General features: G+C 36.9%; 1 protein-coding gene across 1 annotated transcript in view; it reads right to left on the bottom strand.

The window, feature by feature from the left end:
• Positions 1–313: 313 nt before the first annotated feature.
• Positions 314–18359, bottom strand: part of LOC149813860 (uncharacterized) — a 38840-nt gene continuing 20794 nt past the window's right edge. The window contains exons 14-15 of the mRNA XM_089991928.1: positions 1361–1435; positions 314–776 (exon numbers count right to left, since the gene is read on the bottom strand). Of these exons, the coding sequence (XP_089848054.1) occupies positions 714–776; positions 1361–1435 (138 nt within the window). The 3' untranslated portion in view covers positions 314–713. The remainder of the gene's footprint in view (positions 777–1360; positions 1436–18359) is intronic.

Below are 18359 nucleotides of genomic sequence, written 5' to 3'. Positions count from 1 at the left end.
AAGGCTAAAAGGTGTTCATGCAAAAATTCAACAAATAGCTCATAAAAGAAACTTCAACAAAGAGTCGTTTTCCACTGATGATTTGGGGACGGCAATGTGGTGTACAAGATCATGACAATCATCACTGTTATTATTTTAGGGAGAAATAAACTATCTAAACTTGGCAATTACTATTTTAGGGAGAAATAAACTATCTAAACTTGGCAATATTGAACTGGAATGAGCATAACAATGAACGTATACCTGCATCCTGATGACTCCACAAAGACCCATCGGTAACTATATTAGGTTTTCTTTTTTTATTTGGAAAATGTTTGGCATCCAAAACAAATCATAAGCCATGTATTCTTTCCATGATATAGCAGAACCGTTTTACATGTAAATACAGTAAATTTAGGCACCACAGCCTAGTTTAGATCGCCAAAAGTTTCTAATAAACTTGATGGAGCCCTAGATACAGAAGAAAGAACATATTACAGATTAAATGACAACTGAATGCCACCCACTGGCCATGAAGAGCATGGAATTTGAAGATCTGTTCACATTGACAAAATCCAAGAGAGAAAGATGACAAATCTTAACATCCATGGCCAAGTACACAAGCTTTGTTCATGAACACAATGAGATCTCAAAATATCAATCATTTGTGCCTTGGCAGGACTATTCCAGTGAGTCCTCCAATGGCGGTATGGGTTTTTCCATGTCATTTCCCTTCAGTTTGAGTTTGATGGTTGGTTCTTCTCTGTTGACAAATTTGAGATCCCCCTTTCGATGCACTGCATACAGGACATAATATCAAATCATAGCTAATTAATTAGAAATCTTTCATGGATTTAAATGCATTCTTATTTCTGCAACACTGTCCCAGGGATGAAATTTTATTTTCATAAAGAAAAGACCATTGCCTAATGACTTGAGCTGTTTCCCCTTGGCACCATTAAAACAATACGTCCTGGACAACTGCAGATAAACGCTTGGAAATGAAGCCCAACTGTGTGGGCTGCATGCTTGGTTATTTCATATGACATAATTCACCTACGTTCACTTTGGTTGCATATTGAGAAAGTTTTTTTTTAATAGAAAATTTTATTAGGTAAGCAGTGACGAGATGTCACCCAGATCAGAATATCAAGAAAAATATCGATTCATGATAAAGAAGAGATGAACAAACACATATTCATGATCAAATTCTTCAGGAAGGATGAACCAAATACACATTTATAATTTTATACTGATTCTGAACTTGACAAAGTATGAATAATAAAAAAATGCATTTGAAGGGAAACAAGATACATAAATAATGCAATCCAGAAGGTCTTACATGCACCACTCCAATTCTAAAGAAACAACCAGTTTATACCTGAAGGAGGTAGCCATGCAGCCAATCAAGCCTTTGGGGAAATGTCGTAGCTGATACATTAACCACTGTCAAGCCCTATTCATGAAAAGAAAACATAAGAGGAAAAAGATGAAAAATCAAGCCGATGGCCATGGTTTTTAAAGAGTACTTCTGACACAAATGTGAAGAGGATAGAAACTGTCAAAATGCCATCTTTATGAAATGCACATATTAAATCTAATCTATGTCACATGGGTGCGGGTGCGACACGGGTGCGGCACAATTTAAAAAATTTTGGACACGGGGACTCGGCTATATATATATATAAGAGGTCAAAGTTGTGCCCATTAGGGGACAGGTAATGAGTTGTGAAGCCTGATTCAGGGTTTTTTTCCTTATAGGAGGGGGGTTCCCCCCGGTGCGGGTCCCGCTGCGCGGTCAGCGGGCGGGGGTCCGGTGCCCCTGGCGGGGGGTTATAGGGGGGCAGCCCCCCCCCCCCCCAAGAATTTTTTTTTTAAATTCTGTAGCCCAGAATTTAAAAAAAAAAATCCAAAAAATAGACCAAAATGACCCTGGGTGCATTGACCGCACCCAGGGTCGGGTTGACCGAGTCCGAGCCGCACCCGTGTCAGTGCGTGTCGACGCGGGTGCGTCGACCTTGGAGTCGAGTCCGTGTGACATAGAATATAATCCTGGAATATGGTCAAGCATTTCACATATGGGTGGCAGATTATTGAAGGCTGATGTCAATGAACGACACCAATGATAGATACAACGATAACAAATATCTATAACATAATTTGCATAAAAAACATGCAGATGCTAAATGTTCACAACAAAGAAAAGAAAAGCAATGCACAAAAAGAAATTGTATACAGTAGAATCATGATAGTAACATTGCAAATACTTGGCAAACTATGCAGACTTAACAGGTTCATCAAGTTAACAGCTATACACTAACAGTCAACCAAACAAAGCATTATATACATGCATAATTGGAAAAACACTGTGCAGCAAAAAAATATGTTGATAAAGGATATCTTTAACCCAATCGTGTATAAACAAGCAGAAGTGCAAAATACAATGTGCACAACAACAAATACAAGTCCACTAAGGGACAATACAAAAGCCAAAGCAAATACAATAGCACAAGAGTGCATACAAAAGCCACAAGAAGCCAACCAAATAACAAAAGGTAAAAAATATAATCTTTATTCACTAACAATGCTTAGTAAAAAGTATCAAACAAAAGAGGGGAAAACAGCCCCTATATATACAAGGGAATGGGCCTTGGGGAGCTCCCAAAGAGTCATTGACCATAGAGCCCTTATACAAACTAAAAAAGACAAAAAAAAGAAAAAGAAAAAAATGTAAAAAGACAAATCTGTCCCTAATGGACATAACCTATTACAAATGCAAAATGACCAAAACGGCCGTGATGAGCATTGCCTATTACAACAATGTGTATATATATATATATAATAACAATATTTTAACACCCCCCTCAAACTTACAGTGTGATCACCAAAAGTTTGTTAAGGATAAAAATGAACCGAGGTGCAGAAAGAACTTTAGAGAAGAAATTTACCAGCTGATATTCTGAAGTAACATACAATAACTCGATAGTCCTTCTCAGGTATTCATCACGTACATAATAGAAGAATATCTCAATGTCCTTTATGTGCTCATGGAAGGTGTGATGGCTTGCAATATAAATTGTGTTTTTATTGTCGCAACATCTTTGAATGTTTGAAGATGACCATACCTATATCTAATAAGAAGAGTCCTTAGTCATATAAGCTCCATGATTGTCGTAATCATTGCACGATACTCAAGTTCAATAGAAAATAATGAAAATTTTTGCTACTTCTTGCACCTCCAAAAAGTCAAAGAATCTTCTAAAAAGGCACAAAAGTCGATTGTTGAGATTATATCATTAGGGTTTTCTCCCCAATATACATCAATATAAACAATTAAATCTAAAGAGAAAGAGATTCTATCATTAAGGTTTTCTCCCCAATATGCATCAGTATAAATAATTAAATATAAAGAGGAAGATGATGATAGAAAAACCTTTTAGTTGTAAATTTTTTAATGTATCCGGCAATTATTAAAATCGCACTCATATACACAATGGTTGGAGTGTGCCGGAATTGACTCACGAAATGAACAACATGGGCAATATTTGGTCTGGTGATAGACGAGAGATCCAATCAGTTGTATGTATGGTGTAGGATCTTCAAGCAATGTCCGCCTTAGTTTTGCATTGACAACTTCAGGACTCTCCACATTATTGTCATCTGAAATCCCTGACTTAGCACATATATCAGCAACAAACTTCATTTGTGATACCCTCTGGGCGAGTAGGCAACCTCTATACCTAGAAAATATCTCAAAACCCCAAATCAGAAATTTCAATTTTTTTCTTTAAAATAAATTTTATTTCGTCAGCTCCCTTTTTGCCATTCATGATGATTATCATATCATCTAGATACAGAAAAAATACAATAATATTAGTACTTGTATTCTTGACAAAAAAACAGTGCCAGTATAACTAGATCAATAACCCAAATTGGTCATAATAGAACTGATTCTATCATACCAAGCCTTAGGGGATTGCTTAAGTCCATACAAAACCTTTCTTACTCTAAGAGCTTTATCTTTTTCAATATCAACCCTCGACAGAGGATCCATGTAAACTTCTTCATTCAGTTCTTTGTTGAGAAAAACATTTCTAACATCTAATTTGTAAATTGGTCATTTTTAGAGGAAGACAACAACTATTAGGGTTCTAACACTAGTCATTCTAGCTACCGACACAAAAGTTTCTTAATAATCAATTTCATACTCTTGAGAGTACCCTTTAGCTACTAGCCTAGCTTTGTATCTTTCTATAGTTCCATCACTCTTAGTTTTGACCTTAAATACCCATCTATATCATATGGGTTTCTTTCCTAAAGGTAAGCTAACTACTTCTCAAGTGTCAGCCTTATGAAGGTCTTCTAGTTCTATATTCAATTAAACAAGCTCTATAGTTTGGAGAAAATGATTCATAGGACACAAACTTATTGGGTGGAATGAAAACTGAGTTGGATCTCCTAAGTGTTGACTTTTCTATGGGTAAACTTTGTTAATATTTTTCAAGAGCACATGGTTGGTCTCTTTGCTAACGTTGAGTATAGACTTGTATATCATGAGAAGGATTCTCAACCAAGTTATCATCACTATGAGATGACTCTAAATTATCATTAACATCGTGATATCAATTATGAACATCATTATCTAAAGAGTTATCACAAATAGAATTATCATAATCATGATTTATTTCACAATCATTCGGTTTATAAGAGTCATGCTCTTCCTTTGACAAAAGATTAAACAAAAAAGAATAGCCTACGTTGTTACTCCTTTTATCAAAACCATTCTCATTTTCCAAGAAAGTCGCACCTTAGAAACATATAATTTATTGTTTTTAAAATCAAAGCACCTACAACCTTTTTTATTCTCTTCATATTCTACAAAGACATATTCAATGGATTTTGGAGACAATTTATCATTTTTATGAGCAACAACAAAACATTTGCAACCAAAAATTTGTAATCGCTTGAAATCAAGTGTCATATTAAATAATTTTTTGAATGGAGAAATATTTTGTAAGGATAATGAAGACATTCTATTTATCAAATAAATTGAAGTCAAATGGCTTCGATAAAAAAAAAAATAGGAATAGCTTTAGAAAAAAGTAGGGTTCTAGCGGTTTCTATGATATGTCTATATTTTTTTTCGCTAACCTATTTTGTTGAGGAGTTTTAGGGCATGATCTTTGATGACAAATACCATTTTGTTTCAAATAATTTTGAAAATCTTGACATATATTCTCCGCCTGAATTGGACCAAAGCATAAAAATATTGCTTTGAAATTGAATTTTAACAATAATACAAAATTCTTCAAATTATGAGAATACATTGGATTAGAAGTTGATGATGTAGACCCATACATATCTAGTAAAATCATCAATGAACACAACATAATATGAGTAGCCACCTTTAGACATGAATGGTGATGGGCCCTGTAATGAAGTGGATTGAATCCGATACACATGCAAGAGCACTCTTTCAATCAAGTGGAATGCTTGATTGAATCACCGAACCATCCACACAAGGGTCTAACAAATTAATATTGCATATATTCACTCAAGAGAGTGTGTTGAAAATACAAGGCCTTCAAGGCCAATTTATAGAGCAAGAGATGGTTGTTGGGGCAGCCCAATGTGACTGTTGGGCTGCTCCCAACGGTTAGAATTCTAACAGTTGGGAGCAGCTCCAACAGTCATATTGGAGCTGCTCCCAATGACCCAAAAAACAATAAAATGAAAAAGACAAAAAAACAAAAAAGAAATAGAAATAAAAGAAAAAATAAAAAGAGTTGTCAACCCCTATTGGGCTGACACCTATTACAGTGAAAGTACCAAAATACCCTTGATGGGTATTTCGGTTTACAACCTTTAAACATATATATATATATATATATATATATATATATATATATATATATATATATATATATATATATATACTATAACATATCTTAACACCCTCAAACTCATGGTACAACCACCGAGAGTTTGCCAAGTAGGAAGTGGAATCAGGACGATGGTAGCGCTTGGGTGAAGAAGTCTGCGAGTTGGTATTCTGATGGAACATAAGGTAGTGTGATGGTCTTTCGCAATAACTCTTCACGAACGTAGTGACAATCCATCTCAATGTGCTTCGTTCTCTCATTAAATGTATGATTGCTTGCAATATAAACAACGCTCTTGTTGTCACAACATAATTTTGAAGGTTCTACAGTATGAACCCCCAAGTCTTCGAGAAGTTGTCTCAACCAAACTAATTCCGACGTAGTGGTTGCCATGGCCCGATACTCAACTTCAGTCGAAGACAGTGACACCTTCTGCTGTTTTTTGCATCGCCATGAGATTAGAGAATCACCTACAAAAACATATAAACCAGTAGTTGAGCATCTATCATTGGTAGGGATGGCAGTGGACCGGGGGAAAGCTGGGCCCCGCCCCGCCTCGCCCCGTTTGGACCGGGGATGAAGGGTATGAAACGGGGATGGAGGCGGGGACGAAGGTTAAAATCCATCCTCGTCCGGGGGTGGAGGCGGGGATGGACTGGCACGTTCCCCCGCCCCGGCCCCACCCCGGCCCCGCCCCACCCCATCCCCGCCCCCAACCCTTTATATTTTTACTGTTTACTAACCCTAACTTCTCCCTTCCCTAATTTCCTAACCCTGGAGCCGCCAAGCCGGGCCGTCGCCTCTTCCCCTTCCCCATCTGCATTATCATTGTAGCCGGGCCGTCGCCGACCACCGTTGGCCGTCGCAGGGGGAGGCCTCCACCCTCATACTCAGCCTCCTCTGCAAGCTCGACGGGAGGGCGGAGCTCTACCGAGACGTACCCCTCTCCTACCTCTTCCTTACGAACAATCTTCAGTACATCATCGTTAAGGTGCAGAGCTCCGATCTCCGACTCGTCCTCGGCGACGCTTGGGTGCGAATGCACACCAAGAAGCTTCGGCAGTACGTCGCTAACTACGAGCGCATGGCGTGGAGCGAGGTCGTGGCGGAGATGCCGGTGGTGATCGATGCCGAAAGCGCGAGGCGAGCTTTCAGGCGGTTCAACTCCGCCTTCGAGGAGGCATACCGGGCGCAGACTGCGTCGATCGTGGTGGAGGACATGAAACGGGGATGAAGGCGGAAACGGGGACGGGGCGGGGGTGGAGGACATGAAACGGGGATGAAGGCGGGGGGTGGAGGATAAAATTCATCCCCGCCGCGGAGGCGGGGCGGGGGTGGAGGATAAAATTTTGAGGCGGGGCGGGGGTGGAAACCTTGTCCCCCGCCCCGCCCCACTGCCATCCCTAATCATTGACATAACCTTCCCCATCAAAGTCAGAATATGCAATGGCTTCTAGTGAGGAAGAGGATGATAAAAACAAGCCAAGGTTAATAGATTTTTTAATATATCTAACAATTCTCATTACAACACTTATATGTTCTGTAGTGAGAGCATGTTGAAATTGACAATAACATAGGATATATCAGGGCGAGTAATAGAGAGATAAGACAAAGTCTCAATCATCTTTCTGTAGGGCATTGGATCTTGCACGGGCTCTCCATCATCTATCTTCATTTTGGCATTTATGACTTCCAGAGTGTCAACCAATTTCTCATCCAAGAGTCCTGATCTTTCAATGATCTCTGCCGCATATTTAGTCTGTGACAAAAAGTAACCACGATTTGAGTAAACAACCTCTATTCCAAGAAAATATCGTAAAAAACCAAGATCTGTCATATCAAAGTTGGCTTTAAGCACATCTTTGATATGGTTAACTCCCTTCTTATCATCTCCGGTGATTATCATATCGTCTACATACAATGGCAGAATCACCATTCCTGCATCAGAAGACTTAACAAATAAAACAAGATTTAAAATGAAATTGAGTCATCACATCACTAAACCAATCATACCAAGTTTTTGGAGCTTGCTTTAGGCCATACAAGACCTTACGTAATCGGAGAGTTTTTTCACGTGCTAAAGACAAACCAGGAGGAGGATCCATGTATATTTCTTCATCTAGGTTGTCATTTAAAAAGGCATTCTTAACGTCTATTTGAAATATGGGCAATTTCCTAATTGATGCTATAGCAATGGGAGTTCTAACAGTAGTCATGCGAGCAACTAGGGCAAATGTCTCATCATAGTCAATCCCATATTCTTGATTGTATCCCTTGGCTACTAACCTAGCCTTATATCTTTCTAATGTTTCATCGTACTTGGTTTTTACCTTGTAAACCCATCGGCATCCTATAGTTTTTCTTCCTTTAGGTAATGTTTGGATCTCCTTCCAACTCGTCATTCATAGCCTTAATTCATTCATGCCGGTGTTTAGCCTCATGATATGATTGAGGTTCAGAATACGAGTGAATGGTCATTAGGCAAGATCTAAACTTAGGTTCAAAGGAATCATATGATACGAATCTATTAGAAGCTTTCGAAATTCTTATGGATTTTCTAAGGTTAGAGGAATCTTCTTCTTGGCATTGGGAGTATCTTTCTAAAGCACTTTGTGGGTGATCTTCAATACGACGAGCATAAGTTTGTAAATTATCGTGAGGTAGGTCCACATTGTCAAGACTTTTACTCATATTTTCATTTTCCTCATGAATGTTTTGACTCTCATGAATATATTCACTCATGTCATTGACAAGGTCAATGAGGAACGAATAATCACAACTTTCTTGGATATTCTCTTTGGTAAACTCTCTTTCATTTTCAAGAAACGTAACATTTCTAGAAACATATAACTTGTTTTTTTCAATGTCATAGCACCTATATCCTTTTTGGTTTTCGGCATAGCCCAAAAACACACAAGGAATGACTTTAGGGGAGAGTTTATCATTTTTGTTTGTAAGAACAAAACATTTGCTCCCAAAAACCCTCAATCTTTTGTAATCGGGAGACATTTTACAAAGTTTTTCAATAGGAGAAATGTTTTCAATATTTTTTTGAAGGCATTCTATTAATCAAATAGACTGCCGTAAGGGCAGCTTCAGCGCAAAAAAAAAATTGAAACATCTCCAGACACTAGAAGAGTTCTAGTGGTTTCATTAATGTGTATATGCTTTCTTTCAGCAAGACCATTTTGTTGAGGGGTATAGGAACATGATTTTTTATGTACAATTCCATTTGAGCCAAGATAATTTTTAAATTCTTTTGACACAAATTCTCCCCTAGAATCAGTTCTAAAAATTTGGATATTGGTTTTAAATTGATTTTGTATATAACTATGAAAATTTTTAAAACAATCAAATACTTCATATTTGTGTTGTAAAAAGAATATCCAAGGGTGTCTGCTAAAATCGTCCACAAACACAACATAATAAGAAACGTCTCATTTGGATATAACTGGTGCAGGTCCCCATACATCCGAATGCACAAATTCAAATGGATTCTTAGTTATAAGATGTCTTGTTTCAAAAAGTAAAGACTTTATTTTGCCAAGAATGCAATCTTCACATGCAAAATTTTCTTTTTTACAATTTGAAAGAAATGAAAATAATTGTAATTTGGTTACACTAGGATGTCCTAGTCTTTTGTGCCAAATTCCTACATCTTTCTTTTCCACAAAATTATAAAAAGGTTGTTTTGGCAATTCAAGATTGTCCATAACATAGAGGTCTCCTCTTCTATGGCCTTGCCCAATCGGCTTCCCGGACTGAAGATCCTGTATTAGACAATCATTAGACAAGAAAATTATTTTGCAACCATAGTCCGCAATTTGAGAAACCGATAAGAGGTTTAAATTTAATTTTGGTATGTGAAATATAGGTGTTTTTTTTATAAATACCAAAACTTTTGATTTTTAAAGTGGTGCCATTGGCAGTGAAAACAGAAGAATCATTTGAGTTAAAATTGCATTCGGACAATATAGACTCATTAGGGGTCCTATGAAATGAAGCACCGGAATCTAAGATCCAAGAGGTCTTACCATGGTTGTCACTGGTCGATACGGCTTCTCCCGAATACGAGAAAGAATGAGCTTTGAACATAGGTTGCAAAGCCTCCATCAATTGAGCTGAGAGCGAACTGATGCATTTGGAGTCATCTGCTTCACTCCTTTCCACCGAAGCCACTTTTTTATCTTCTTTATAATCCTCCTTTCTTTTGGGACAAAAAGGTTTGATGTGTCACGGTTCATAGCAATGGTAGCAAATAATTTTTTCACCTTTGACTCATGATCACCCTTTTTTTCATAGTTGTTGGGGTTTCTTTCATTCTCATTTCTTACAAAATGAGGTGGTTTATAAGTCTTTGTATGGTTTCTGGGCTTTGACATAGCAAACACGGATTCTTCATCCTTAGAAGTGGATGGCCTTTTCAACATATTCTCTTCCATAGTTAATTCTTCAAGAGTCTCAACTATGGAAGGAACACCTCCTCTATGAAGTAAAGCGGACTTAGTTCCTTCAAATTCGGGCCTAAGCCCATTTATGAATTGATAAAAATGCTTCACTTTGATTTGATTTTCGCGGAGCTCAACATCTTGTGGGCAATGCCACTTTAGCTCAAGAAAAGTCAATTCATCCCAAAGGAGAGAGAGCATTGTAGTATTCTCTTATACTCATCTCCCCTTGAGTCATAGTCCTCATTTTATTTTGGACATTACATATATGCGCAATATCCTTAAGACTATAAGATATTTTCAAGCATCACTAGAGAAGTCAAACTTGGCCAAACTATAACATTAGTGAATGTCCACACTATTGATGAGTCATCCAATAATTTTGGAATGACCCATCCTCCATTCTTTCCATCTTTTCTCATATTCGAAAACGACTTTAGCCATTTTCTCTCCTTAAAGCGCAATTTCTTTTTCATTTTCCAACTTTGTAAGGATCAGCTTAGGCTCCTTGTCGGTGCCGTCAACCAACCCCCAAAGCCCTTTTTCCCATATCTTATGTTTTACTATAGATGCCCACATCACATAGTTGGTGTCATTTAGGCGTATGGGAACGAAGACAACTACTTCCCTTTCATTCTTCATTTACAACAAGCGGAAATAAAACACGAGAAGATGAGAAAGAGTGGAAGAAAGAAGAAGTGATACAAGGCCTTTTTTTTAGATGGTCCGCTTCCCGATGCAACAATCAAAATTTTCTCAAGTTCAAGATCCTCCTTTTGATCACGACCTTCTTTCTAACAAACGTCCTTTGGAGCACCAAAGCTCTGATACCATATAATGAAGTGGATTGAATCCGATACACATGCAAGAGCACTCTTTCAATCAAGTGGAATGCATGATTGAATCACCGAACCACCCACACAAGGGTCTAACAAATTAATATTGCATATATTCACTCAAGAGAGTGTTGAAAATACAAGGCCTTCAAGGCCAATTTATAGAGCAAGAGAGGGCTGTTGGGGCAGCCCAATGTGACTGTTGGGCTGCAGCTCCAACAGTCATATTGGAGCTGCTCCCAATGACCCAAAAAACAATAAAATGAAAAAGACAAAAAAACAAAAAAGAAATAGAAATAAAAGAAAAAATAAAAAGAGTTGTCAGCCCCTATTGGGCTGACGCCTATTACAATGAAAGTACTGAAATACCCTTGATGGGTATTTCGGTTTACAACCTTTAAACATATATATACATATATGTATATGTATACATATATATATACACATATGTATATGCATACTATAACATATCTTAACAGGCCCCACACGTTCGAATGCACTAACTCAAATGGTCTCTTAGAAATAAAGATTCTATTTGGAAAAGGAATTGATTTTATTTTCCCAAGAATGCAATCTTCGCAAACAATATCTTTTTCATTTCAAATTTTTTTTTGCAAAAGAAAAATGATACATTTTTTATAAGCTTGGATGTCCAAGCCGTTTATGCCAAGTTACAATATCCTTATCTTGGACATAATTACAAAAAGATTTAGATGAAAGAGATAAGAAATCCATGAAGTAGACATCTCCTCTTATATGGCATTTCCCAATCAGCTTCCTTAACTGGAGATTCTGTACGGTGCAACCCTTAGACGAGAAGAAGATTTCGCATCCATGGTCAGAAATTTTGGAAACAAAAAAAAAATTAAATTGAATAGAACTATTTTTTTTAACAATAAATTTTTGAGAATTTTTAAAATCTAAAGTTCCAATGCTTTTGATTTTTAAAGATATCCCATCAGCAATTAAAACATATGCTAAATTTGAGTTAGTGCATATATCGAAAAGAACATTCTCATGAGAAGTCACGTGGAAAGAAGCCCTTGAGTCAAGAATCCAATATCACATACCTAGAGGAGAGGACGAAGCTATGGCGGCACTGAAGGTTGAAGATGATGTCTTGAGAAATTATTGAAGTGCCTCTGTTAATTGTCTAATTGTGTTTTTAAGATTGTTATTTTTGCTTCTCTTTACCCTTTATAGGTGTGAATTCTCCAACAGAAACCACATTGTTTTTGAGTTTTGGACACACCATGTTGATATGACCCAATTCATTACAATAGTGGCAAATTATCTTTCTTGATCTTCCATTATTGTTTTGCCTTCCAAAATGTGGAGGCTTGTATGTCTTCACGTTGTTATCGGGTCTAACCATTGCCAACACTTCAAGACGAGTTTCTTCTTAGCATATTTTGGTAAGAGCATCATTTAGAGGCATAGAGGAGAATTTATGAAGAAGGGATGATCTAACTTATTCAAACTTCGGTCGTAGACCATGAAAAAAAATATTTTTTTCTATTTGTTCCCAATATGCATGGAGGATTCCCACTTAGGTTCAAAGAGTGTTAACTCATCCCACAAATGAGATAATGCACTGAAATAGTCTCAGACACTCATATTCCCTTGTTTAATAGATCTAACCTTTTTTTGCAAAAAATTGTCTTGAGAAATCTTTTAAGTATACATACCCTTCAAAAAAGATCATGCCTTATTTGCCTTTCTAAACTTGACAATGCTGGCACATATCTTAATTTTCATATTATTCATAAACCATGCTAGGATTTTAGCATGATAGCTTAAGCAATCCTCTACCCTCATTTGATATTCATATATAGCCTTGGTTCGATCTTCTCCTTCAAGAGCCTTTACTTGGTCTCCTTTAATTTTGGTGAGCTTTAGTTGAGGCTCAGGAGAAGTGTCACTCATGTACCCCCAAAACTTCTTCCCCTTAATGTGGTTCTCTATTATGGCAAACCACATCATATAGTTATTGTTAAAATAAATGTACTATTATACATATATATATATATCCAAATACATCATAATACCCTATAGGGGTATTATGGTCATTTCACAAGTACTCGATAGGGGTACTTGTTCTTCTTCTCTTTTTATTTTCTTTATTCTTTTTCCTTTTTTTATTTTTTAAAACTTTCTTTTTTAGCCACTTAGGGGCCCCACCACAGAGTCGTTGGGGGCTCCCAACGACTCTATTGGGAGCCCCCAAGTGTCTCCTTGATGTATAAATAGGGGTGCATCCCCTTGTAATTCTTCATGCTTTTGCAAGCTCCTCTTTTATAATAAAGAGTACATTTTATAGTTGTAGCCTTCTTTGAAGGCCTTTTGCATTGTTTCCTTGTGGAATCCTATTCTCTTATGCTTGTGTATTAGTCCGGTGTTGGACATTGTGAATGCATTTGTATTCTTAAATTCTTCCGCATACTTCATTACATGGTATCAGAGCTATTCAATTCTCTAAGGTGAAATCTTGTCTCTTTCTACTTTCTTCCTTTTTCAATCTTTGTATTGAAGCAATGGAAGCCAAGATCGACCTATCATTCAAGCTCAATGGAAAAAATTACATGATGTGGGCATCCGCAATAGAAAATAATCTCAAAGGAAAGAAGCTTTGGGGTTATGTAATGGGGACCGTTCCGGAACCCCAACTTAAGCTCACAAAGATGGAAGGAGATCAAGAGAAAGTGCTTGAAGGTAATGCTCGTCTCAAAGTAATTGAAGATCATCATCGCCAAATGGAAGATTGGGAGAGCAACCATGCAAAAATCCTAGCATGGTTTATGAATAATGTTGAACTTAAGGTATCTGCAAATATTGCTAAATTTTGTCAAACCAATGAAGATTGAGTTTTTATGAAGGGGATGTATACCCAAAAGGATCTTGCAAGAGCTTATTTCTTCAAGAAAAAGTTAGAACTACAAAACAAGAGGATATGAGCATACAAGATTACTATAGTGCTCTAAACCCTTTGTGGGATGAATTGGCTCTTTTAGAGCCTAAATGGCTAGCTATGGAGGATATGGAACTAAGACAAAAACAAATGGAACAAGATAGATTGTTTCAATTTTTATTTGGGCTTTGTCCCGAATTTGAACAAGTAAGATCCTCACTCCTCCATAGATCTACTATTCTTCCATTAGAGGATGTTATTGCCGAAATCACTCAAGAAGAGACTAGGCATGGCATGAGTAAAAGCATAGATGAAGTTCTTGTCGTGTCTAAACCCGGCAATCATGTTAAAACATACAAGCCACCTCATTTTGGTAAACAAGGAAGTGGTGGAAGGAAGATGATTATATGTCATCATTGTTATGAGCCGAGACATATCAAACCCGTTTGCCCAAAGTTAAATGAGACTTTCAAGCCAAAGGTGGCTCCGTTGAGGAATCCTCCACCAAAAAAGATGAAGGCAAAAACGGAGATCTCAAGAACACTCTTGGTCAAATTTCGATGGCTCTCAAACAAATTCTAAAGGTCACTTCTTCCACCTCCGGTGCCGCCATTGCCTCATCATCTCCTCCCGGTACGTATTCTTGGATTTTAGATTCCAGAGCTTCTTTTCACATGACTCCCCATGAAAATGCATTAACCAACGTGAGCACTAATTCAAAAATATCTTGTGTCTCTACGGCCGATGAAACTTTTCTCAAAATAAATGGTATTGGAACTCTTAATCCTAAAAATATTCAAAATTTCTTTGTTCCAAAAGTAAGAATAGTTACTAAACTAAATCTTAACCTTTTTTCCGTTTCCCAAATTGCCAACCATGGATGTGAAATATCTTTCTCATCTCAAGGGTGCTTTGTGAAAGATCTCCGATCCAAGAAGCGGATTGGGCAAGACCATAGAAAGGGAGATCTTTATTTTATGGATCACTTAACGCTCCCTAATACCTCTTTTTGTACTTATGTCCAAGATAAAAATATTGAAACTTAGCATAAAAGACTTGGACATCCAAGTTACTCTAAAATGTATCTTTTTCCTTTTGGAAACAAGTTTTGTAAAGAAAAAGATATCAATTGCAAAGATTGTATTTTTGGAAAAATAAAGTCTATTCCTTTTCCTATAAGAACCTTTGTGTCTACAAGACCTTTTGAATTGGTGTATTCCGATGTATAGGGACCATCTCCGGTTCTATCTAAAGGTGGTTATTCATATTATGTTACTTTTATTGATGATTATACTAGATATGTATGGATCTATTTTCTTAACCTTAAATCGGAAATTTTTAACTTTTTCAAAGAATTTTATGCAAAAGTTCAAAATCAATTTCAAAGCCGTATATCCATTCTTAGATCTGATTCGGGTGGAGAATACTTATCAAATGAGTTTCAATTATATTTAAAATAACATGACATTTGTCATCAAAGATCATGCCCAAGAATTCCTCAACAAAATGGCCTAGCCGAAAGAAAACATAGACATATTTTAGAAACCACTAGATCATTACTTATTTCTAAAAATATTCTTAAAAATTTTTGGGCTGAAGCCGTGTTAACCTCCACCTATTTAATCAATAGAATGCCATCTTCAAAATTAAATAATCTCTCTTCTTATGAAAAGCTTTTTAACCTAACTCCTGATTATAATCGTCTTCGTATTTTTAGATGTAAATGTTTTGTTCTTTTACATAAAAGAGATAAGTTGTCACCAAAAGCAATTGAATGTGTATTTTTAGGATATGGTGAAAATAAAAAATGCTATAGATGCTTTGACTATAAAAACAATAAGTTATTTGTCTCCAAAGATGTGACTTTTTTAGAAGATGAAAATGGTTTTCAAATATTAGATAAACTAAATGAAATCGAATATATGTTTCTCAATGATCTTTTAGAAGATCCAAATGATGACTCTTTAAGTCATCCGGAAATCCTAGAAAGTACTCATAGTGATGACTCTCATGGTATTGAGGTATCACCAACTAATGGTGACAATCTCCAAGTTTACACCCGAAGTGAGCAAGAGCAATCTATTAATGCTTTAGAAAAATTCTTGCGGTTTAATGAACCTCTAGAAGAAATCTCCCTTAGGCGATCCTCTAGGGAATCAATTCCACCTAATAGGTTTGTCTCATATAAATCTCTCTTACCTAACTATAGAGCTTGTCTAATAGCTTTGCATTCATACTATGAACCTTCTCATTATAATCAAGCAAAAAATACACCTCATTGGGTTGAAGCAATGAGAGTTGAGCTAGATGCATTAAATAAGGCTAAAACTTGAAAAATAGTTAAACTTCCTCCAAATAAAAAAGCTATTGGATGTCGGTGGGTTTACAAAGTCAAAACAAAAAGTGATGGTTCTCTAGAACGATATAAAACAAGATTAGTTGCTAAGGGATACTCACAAGAATATGGCATTGATTATGAGGAGACTTTTACCTTGTGACTCGCATGATAAGTGTTAGAACTCTAATTGTTGTAGCATCATCAAAGAAACCTATATTTCAACTAGATGTTAAAAATGCCGTTCTTAATGGTCAATTAAATGAAGTATATATGGATCATCCGCCGGGAATTAATCTTAACCAAGGTCAAACTCTTCGATTATTAAAAGCTTTATATGGCCTTAAACAAGCCCTTAAGGCTTGGTATGATAGATTTAGTGCTATCATGATAAAATTGGGATTTCGTTCATGTTATATTGACACTGCTCTCTTTGTTAAACGTGCAGGTAATAGTATTATCATTCTTCTGCTTTATGTTGATGATAAGATCATCACAGGCAATTATGAAAGTGCTATTCTTATTGTTAAAAATATGTTAAAATATAACTTTGATATGTCTGATTTGGGTTTTCTTAGGTATTTTCTTAGTATTGAAGTAGCGTACTCTCCCCAAGGGTATATTTTGTCACAGATGAAGCTTGCTGCAGATATATGTTCCAAATATGGAATTTCAGATGACAAAAAAGCGGAGACTCCCGAGGTTATCAATGCTAAACTACGGTTGGAGGATGGAGTTCTGCTGGATGATCCTACGCCTTACCGGCAACTCATTGGATCTCTCACCTATCTGACTATCACCAGGCCTGATATCGCTCATGTTGTGCATTCCGCAAGCCAATTTCAGCATGCCCCTACAACTGTGCATATGAGTGTTGTGCTTCGGATCATTCGCTACATCAAAAATACTTTAACTAAAGGGCTATTCATATCCTCACTCTCTTCATTAAATTTACTTGCTTATATTGATGTTGATTGGGGAGGTAACACAAATGATCGAATCTCAACTACTGGCTTTTATGTCTTTTTAGGAGATTCGCTGATCGCCTGGAGATGCAAGAAACAACAGAAAGTCTCATTATCTTTCACTGAGGATGAGTATCGGGTTATGGCAACTATTACAATGGAACTTGTGTGGCTTCGAAGTCTTGTTCAAGATATGGGAGTTGAAATTTCGGGTGCTTCGAAGCTCTGCTGCGACAACAAAAGTGTCATTTATATTGCCAGCAACCACACCTTCCATGAGCGGACTAAACATATAGAAATGGACTGTCACTATGTTCGTGATGAGTATCTCCATGGGATAGTTACACTGCCATATGTCACATCTGAATACCAGCTCGTAGATTTCTTTACTAAAGCACTTCCTGCTCATTGCTTCTTGTTTCTTCTTGGCAAACTTTCGGTCATCTCCCCGTAAAGTTTGAGGGGGGGTGTTAAAATAAATGTACTATTATACATATATATATATATACAAATACATCATAATACCTAATAGGGGTATTATGGTCATTTCACAAGTACACGATAGGGGTACTTGTTTTTCTTCTCTTTTTATTTTCTTTATTCTTTTTCCTTTTTTATTTTTTAAAACTTTCTTTTTGAGCCACTTAGGGGGCCCACCATAGAGTCGTTGGGGCCCCCAACGGTCACAATTGTGACCGCTGGGGGCTCCCAACGACTCTATTGGGAGCCCCCAAGTGCCTCATTGATGTATAAATAGGGGTGCATCCCCTTGTAATTCTTCATGCTTTTGCAAGCTCCTCTTTTATAATAAAGAGTACATTTTATAGTTGTAGCCTTCTTTGAAGGCCTTTTATTGTTTCCTTGTGGAATCCTATTCTCTTATGCTTGTGTATTAGTCCGGTGTTGGACATTGTGAATGCATTTGCATTCTTAAATTCTTCCGCATACTTCATTACTGAGTTTGAAAGAGAGCTCAATCTTGGTATCTTGCTCCATGATGAAGGTG

The sequence above is a fragment of the Nuphar pumila genome, chromosome 16 (assembly GCF_984573655.1).
Source record: "Nuphar pumila chromosome 16, dmNupPumi1.hap1.1, whole genome shotgun sequence".
Taxonomy (NCBI): domain Eukaryota; kingdom Viridiplantae; phylum Streptophyta; class Magnoliopsida; order Nymphaeales; family Nymphaeaceae; genus Nuphar; species Nuphar pumila.
Note: the sequence above shows the minus strand (reverse complement) of the source record. Positions and strands in the feature narration are given on the sequence as shown.